Below are 7,744 nucleotides of genomic sequence, written 5' to 3' on the forward strand. Positions count from 1 at the left end.
ATGGCGGACTCCAACCAGACCGAGCCCTCTGGGCCTCCAACCACCCGCCGGAGAGCGTATGTGCTTGACCCCGACCCAATCAGCCTGGCGAGGGCTGGTTCCATCTGTGCCCTTTGGTTAAAGTCTGTTGGCTGACCGACTGCTTGCATGCATGCATGTCTCTAGGCCAACGATAACAATTGACACGACTGCCGTCAATTCCAACAGCAACGTGACCGAGGTGACCCAGGACTTCAACGGGCAGCAGCAACCTGCGTATACAAGCGTATCCCCCAACTCCCATCCTGACGACGCGACCAGCCCCTCGACCATGGTAGAGCCGCCATATGGCTTCTCTCAAGGAGGACGTCCCGACCTACGAACCGACGCGTCCTTTGACACCAGCAGAGACAACAGCCGACCTACGAGCCCTCACAACATCTCGACTCCCATTGCCGCGTTGGGCAACGAGCATGGATTCTTGGTCGTGCCGCCGAATAACTTGAGGTCGCGACAGAACTCAGTGGACTCGGAGGATGCGTCTCGCTCTTTCGTCTCGGGAGGCGACGCAACAGTGGTGCCGTCCAGCTCGACGCAGACCGACAAGTACAAGACGACACCGACCAACGATAAGATCATGAGCGACGAGACGGCATTGAAGCCCGACGCCGGGACCGAGGCCGACTTTGAGGTCGAAAACAACCCGTTTGCCTTTACGCCTGGTCAGCTCAACAAGATGTTCAACCCCAAGAGCCTCGCGGCCTTCTACCAACTGGGCGGCTTGCGCGGCTTGGAACGCGGCCTGCGAACGGACCGCAAGGCTGGCTTGAGCCTTGAAGAGAATATGCTAGAAGGACGCGTTACCTTCGGTGAAGCCACGTCAAAGAAGAGCGATAAGCACAACGGTGACGCCGCGCCGCCTCCAGCAAATGCTGCCCGCGTCTCGTCTCAGTCGAGCCACAAACCCCACGGATTCCAGGATCGATACCGCGTCTTCAGGGACAACCGGCTGCCGGAGAAGAAGGGCAAGAGCCTGCTGGAACTCATGTGGATCACCTACAACGACAAGGTGCTGATTCTCCTGTCCATCGCCGCCGCTGTCAGTCTCGCTGTTGGTCTCTACCAAACATTCGGTCAGCAGCATGATGCAGACGAGCCAAAGGTCGAATGGGTCGAGGGCGTTGCCATTATCGTTGCCATTGCCATTGTCGTCATTGTTGGATCGCTGAATGATTACCAAAAGGAACGCCAATTCGCAAAGCTGAACAAGAAAAAGCAAGATCGGAATGTCAAGGTTGTCCGCTCTGGTCAAACAATGGAAATTTCCGTGTACGATCTCATGGTCGGCGACGTGATCCACCTTGAGCCTGGCGACTTGGTCCCGGTCGATGGAGTCTTGATTGAAGGCTTCGACGTCAAATGCGACGAATCTCAGACGACGGGTGAATCGGACATCATACGCAAAAGGAATGCCGACGAGGTCTACGAAGCCATTGAGAACCACGAGAGCCTCAAAAAGATGGATCCTTTCATCCAGTCTGGCGCCCGGATCATGGAGGGCGTTGGTACTTACATGGCTACATCGACCGGTATCTACTCTTCTTACGGAAAGACTCTCATGGCGCTCAACGAGGACCCGGAAATGACCCCCCTCCAAGCGAAACTCAATGTCATCGCCACGTACATTGCTAAGCTCGGTGGTGCTGCTGGTCTCCTCTTGTTCATTGTGTTGTTCATCGAGTTCCTCGTTCGCCTGCCGCATGACCACTCCACTCCGGCCGAGAAGGGACAGGACTTCCTCAACATCTTCATTGTAGTCGTCACCATCATTGTCGTTGCTGTTCCAGAAGGCCTCCCCCTGGCCGTCACCTTGGCTCTTGCTTTTGCCACCACGCGCATGCTGCGAGATGCCAACCTGGTGCGACACCTGAAGGCTTGCGAAGTCATGGGCAATGCGACAACCATCTGCTCCGACAAGACGGGAACCCTGACCCAGAACAAGATGCAGGTCGTGGCCGGAACTGTGGGAATCGACAACGAGTTTAGCAATTCTCGTGCCCAAGAAGCAGAGGACGACGGCAAGGTGTCGGCCTCGGAGTTTGTCACCAAGCTGAGCGCTCCTGTTAAGGATCTGCTCTTGGACTCGATTGCACTCAACTCGACGGCGTTTGAGGGCGACGTTGAGGGAGAAAAGACGTTCATTGGCTCCAAGACCGAGACGGCCCTTCTCCTCTTTGCCAGGGACCACCTGGGCATGGGCCCCGTCAGCGAGCTTCGTGAGAACTCGACCACTCTGCAGCTCATCCCCTTCGACTCTGGCCGCAAATGCATGGGAATTGTTGTCCGCCTCCCTGACGGAACCGCTCGACTATACGTCAAAGGTGCCTCGGAAATTCTGCTTGCCCAGTGTGAGCAGACTCTGCATGATCCATTGGCCGGTGCCGCCGTCGTGGCCATGTCGCAAGAAGACGTTGACGCGATCAACGAGCTCATCGTTAAGTACGCCAAACGATCTCTGCGAACCATTGGTCTTTGCTATCGAGACTTTGAGTCCTGGCCTCCGCGCGGTCTTCGTAGTGGCGAGAACAAGGGCGAGGTCTTGTTTGAGGATCTCTTCCAAAAGATGACATTTGCCAGCTTGGTGGGTATCCAGGATCCTCTTCGAGAGGGCGTCGCAGAGGCTGTCAAGCTTTGCCAAATGGCTGGCGTTGTTGTTCGCATGGTTACTGGTGACAACAAGATTACCGCCGAGGCGATTGCCAAGGAGTGCGGAATCGTGCAGTCCGACAGCGTGGTTATGGAAGGCCCCGAATTCCGCAACTTGGGCAAGCTCAAGCAGAAGGAGATCATCCCCCGGCTGCACGTGCTCGCGAGATCCAGCCCCGAAGACAAGCGCATCCTGGTCAAGCGACTCAAGGAGATGGGAGAGACCGTTGCCGTGACTGGCGATGGTACCAACGACGCCCCCGCTCTCAAGATGGCCGATGTTGGATTCTCCATGGGTATCGCGGGTACCGAAGTAGCCAAGGAGGCATCGGCAATCATCCTGATGGATGACAACTTTGCCAGCATTGTCAAGGCTCTGAAATGGGGCCGCGCCGTCAATGATGCCGTCAAGCGATTCTTGCAGTTCCAGCTCACCGTCAACATCACCGCCGTCATCCTTACCTTTGTTACCGCTGTGTCAAGCGAGTCTGAGAGTTCCGTCCTGACGGCCGTCCAGCTGCTTTGGGTCAACCTGATCATGGACACGCTGGCGGCTCTCGCCCTCGCCACGGACCCTCCGCAGGACAGTGTTTTGGACAGGAAGCCCGAGCCCAAGGGCTCTTCCATCATTTCGCCGACCATGTGGAAGATGATTATCGGACAAGCGCTGTACCAGCTGGCCATCACTTTCCTGCTGTACTATGGAGGTGTCAAGGTCGTCGGGCCTATTGTTGGAGATGATAACCTCAAGCATGAGGACATTGAGACGCTGGTGTTCAACACTTTCGTGTGGATGCAAATCTTTAACCAATGGAAGTAAGTAACGGTTCCACCAGAGCCCAAAGCCCAGTAACAATGATATGCTAACCAATTCTAGCAACCGACGCCTGGATAACAAGTTCAACATTTTCGAAGGCCTTACACGCAACTGGTTCTTCATTGCCATCAGCACGCTCATGATGGGCGGTCAGATCCTGATCGTCTTTGTGGGTGGCGCTGCCTTCCAAATTGCGAAGAAGGACCAGACCGGAGGCATGTGGGGGATTGCCCTCGTGCTTGGAATCATCTCCATCCCCGTGGGCATGCTCATCCGCCTGATCCCAGACAGCTTCGTCGTCAAGCTGGTGCCCGAGTTTCTCAAGCGACGCGCGAAGCAGGTACCCGGCCTGACGATCTCGGATGAGGAGATGGACATGTACCCAGAGCCATTGGCCGATGTGCGTGACGAACTGAACTTTCTTAGGCGCATGAAGGGAGGGCGCCTAAACAACCTGAAGTTTGCCATCCAGCACCCGAAGGAGATGATTGCACGGTCTAGGAGCCAGTCTCACTCCCGATCCAACTCGTTCAACGCCTCGTCGGAAACGCAGGGCCGCGAAGATAGTTTTCCCTCGGGGGTTGCCACCCCGATTTCGCAACAGCGCTCGCGGTCGACGCGATCGACCCGGTCGCGGTCCAACTCTGCGCTTGGAGCGCCCACGGTCATGGCCGGAATCGTCGCCGCCGGAGTAGCGGCAGGCTGGTCACCCATCGGCCGACCCTCGGCAGAGGACCGGGAGGCCATGATGCAGCTCTATCAGCAGCAACTGCAGCAGCCAAGAACAGAAGATGGCTCGGAGCAGGGACAGAGGCCCGCAGAAGGGCACAGCAGCGAGGCGCAGAAATAGGCGTAAAGGGTGTTGAAGGCTTTGCATAATACGATTCCCCATGGGCATGATGATTTGTTTATATTTTTTAGTTTCCCCCTCCATACTCTTCTCTCCCTCGCCCGCTCTCTCTCTCCCCCCTTTCTCATTTCCTCTCTCCGATTTTCTTTTTGCTTTTCTTCTTCTGGGTGAAATATTGCATAGGCTCGTTGCGTTAGACGGTCTCGGCTGCGCTTTTGCAATTATTGATAGACGGAACACACACTTTGACACTGGTAATGCGATGAAGAATAAACATTGAAAGTAATAGCTTTTCTTTTCCTTTTCTGCCCTTTGATATACCTCTTTTTAGTATTCTTATGAAGCTTCATTACGCGTTCTTGTCATGTTGTACTGGGAAAGTTTCATGCCTTTATGCCTTTGTTTGCGTCTTGTCGTGAGGAACTTGTGTGTGGCTTATGTGTTACAGTTGATGAATGTGGGCGAAACAGAGTGGCTGAGTCTGTTTGAGCAGGAGAAGGAGAAGAAGAAGAAGAAGCGTGTTCTTGGCGCTCTCGATTTTGCGGCATTATTTCGATTTGTGCGGTCAACTTGCTTAATGATGGAAACACGTATGCATGGAAACCTGAAACCCGCTGGATAATACTACTCTGCTTGCAGATTTGATATACATTGTTATTGAGGTTGAACTTGAAAGCATTCGTATACTCGGATATAACGCGAAGCTTCTTCTTTGGGCGTTGCAGATGTTATGAATATTACGCTGTGTGTTGAGGCGTAGATGAAGCAGGTCGGGTAGGTAATGACTGGTCCATAAGCATCTTTGTTGGATTCACAAAGTACGTCTTGATAGTCGAGGTTGTTGCAGAAAACACCGCCGCCCATCACCTGCAATCGTCTAATGGCAGACCGGCGGTGTCTTCTGCAACCCGCATGAGAGTCCGGACATTGGTGTGTGTTGTCATTTCTTGTCTGACAGCTGGGGAGAGGGCTGCAGCTAAGGGTGCAAGGGAGAGGGGTTGGGAATGATGGGAGCCTGAAGGATGGAGATGGATGGAGATGGATGGAGATGGATGGGATGGGATGGGGCTGTATAGGTTGTGTCGGATGTTGTTTGTGTGTGTGGTGGTGGTGGTGTGTCTAGATTGAGTGATTGAGTGGCTGATTAGAGAGTCGGGGACAGATGGGATTGGGATGGGGAGTTGAGGTTGATTTGATCCTGTTTGCTTGAGGTGTTCGTAGAGAGAGGCAATAAGTGATTTTGGATGCTTGAGTCATATCAGTGTCACAGCAGATACGAGTTACAGGTCCTGATTGAGACGATGCACTAGCTGTGATAACGCCCTATGATAATAGATTACATCAGAGAACTCTGCTATTCTCTCGCACTCTGGGGTAGCAGATCACGGGGCGAGAAAGAGAGCAATCGAATGATGACGGGGGAGAGTTTACCGAGCACGAGATGGAGGGAAGCAAGCCAGGTTGTCAGGTTTAGAATTACTAGTCATGGTAGTTGGTTTATCGCTCGATGCGGTAATGAGGAGAGGCCACTTTTATTTTCGGGCATGGGTCAACCTTGGTTTTTTTTTTTTTTAGTTCCGTGACAGGAGAGGGATAGGGAGTGGCTTTTTGCTGGGGAGAGACACGACGTGTTGGGTGCGTTCATTCCTTTTGATGCTTTGTAGGAATTCCTTTATTAGGAGGGCGGCGTTTGTGTGGCTGATGGATTTACATGCCGAGATCTAGATGGAAGAGAAGGAATGTCTCGGGGGGGTTTGCAAGATGTGGTGTAAGGCTCTTATTTGTGGCATTGTTTGCTTTGCATGGGCTGAGGGTAATGCTTGGCTTTTTGTATATAGGGGGGAGAAGGGGAGGAGAGTTTGAATGGGTGTGAATGGGTTAAACGAGTTTATGTGGCTTGCCGGGCGTGTGTGTTTTGCATGAGAGTTTTTGTTGTTGTCCATGGTGTAGAGAGGAGGGAAATGCGGCATGAGGAGGTGACTGATCATGTTGCAAATGGCGAGAGAGGAGGATGTTAATGCAGCACGAGGCGAGTTGTCTAAATGCATGCCCTACTGGCTGTTGTATGTGAAAGGAGAGGTAATGAGAGAGAGAAAAAGAACAGAGAAAGAGAAGGAGTTACTTTGTGTTTCAAATATGGGTGCGCGTTTAGGTGTATGTCTTGCAATGTATCACACTAAGTTGGCTCGAGGAGAGTCTTGGTTGATGGGCTAAAATGACGGCGAGATACGTGGACGACTGTGACTTGCGAGGAGATGGAGCATGAGTTTAAATTGAGGAGCTGTGATTTACGCAATGCTCTGAGTTGATCAAGGTAACGAGGTAGGACAGCAATTAAGTACATAGACATACGCTTGAGAGGTATGATTGATTGATTATGCTCGTCAGAACTGTTTGTTTGTTCTGGTCGGATATCGGATACCTGACTCTGCTCAATGCCAGGCAAATAAGAGGTATATTAGGATGTACCCTCCTCCCTCCGCTCCCCCCCTTGGCTCTCTTTTTACCATTTTTTTTTCCTTCTATTTCTAGCACGACGTATCTTTCTCATACTGTCCAAACCAACTCTCAACCTTGGTTGTACTCTATCTTTGCTTTTTCCCTCCCATTTCCCTCTTTGATGACTTTTTCTTCCCCAAAGACTTCAACTACCTAGACCGTCTCGCGTCCTGTTGCAACCGACCTTGTTTTTCTTCCCTTTTTTCCGTCCTTGGGTTTCTTCGCTCTTCTTCCCTTTTCACTCTCTGCGTTCTTCACTTTGGCGCTTCGTCTCTGCCTTGTCTCGTCATTTCCGCTGAGCCTCTGGTTCAGTTGGGCGCCAGTGCGTAATCCATCGGTTGTCAGCAAAGTAGATCGACACCTGTTTGGATCATCTCGAGCATCGCTTCTCGTCCGTCTCACCTCTCTTTTCAACAGAATCAGACAAAGGGACACCATCTAGAACCAACACTCATCCTCGCCGGTTCACCGCGTGGCAACTCGGGCGCTTCCTGGCAGCTTGTCGCGGCAACGTTCCGGCTCGGTTCCACAACTCCCTTTGATTCACGCCTCGGCCGTCTTTCCCATTTCTTTCTTTTGTCTGCTTCACCCACCTTTTTTCCTTCTCCTTCTCCTTGTCCTTGCGCAAACTTTCCATCTTGGTCCTCTTCTCCTTGTCGTCTTCTTCCGCATAACGTCTGCTATTCCAACTGACTTTTTTGTCAAATCTTTTCTTCGCTCTGTTTCGAAAACGGATCTGAAGCCTTGTGTCTTATCCTATTTTCCCGCCATATTACGTGTGCCAGGACCTCACCACTCTCAAGGCTTCGACAGGCAAACCGGCCACCAACGCACGCGTCGACAAGGAACCAGGCAGAAACCAACCAGGCGTGAATCACTCTTCGTTTCCCCCA

The 7,744-nt window shown here is 52.5% G+C and overlaps 1 protein-coding gene across 1 annotated transcript; it reads left to right on the top strand.

The window, feature by feature from the left end:
- Nucleotides 1–4,352, top strand: CCMA1212_007881 (Calcium-transporting ATPase 2; the record flags this gene model as incomplete). The annotated part of the gene is made up of 3 exons (XM_073705041.1): nt 1–56; nt 166–3,501; nt 3,563–4,352. 3 exons carry the CDS (start codon nt 1–3, stop codon nt 4,350–4,352), a joined length of 4,182 nt encoding a protein of 1,393 aa, XP_073556505.1.
- Between the last annotated feature and the right edge of the window lie 3,392 nt (nt 4,353–7,744).

Source organism: Trichoderma ghanense, assembly GCF_004382785.1.
Source record: "Trichoderma ghanense strain CCMA-1212 chromosome Unknown scaffold_10, whole genome shotgun sequence".
NCBI classification, from domain to species: domain Eukaryota; kingdom Fungi; phylum Ascomycota; class Sordariomycetes; order Hypocreales; family Hypocreaceae; genus Trichoderma; species Trichoderma ghanense.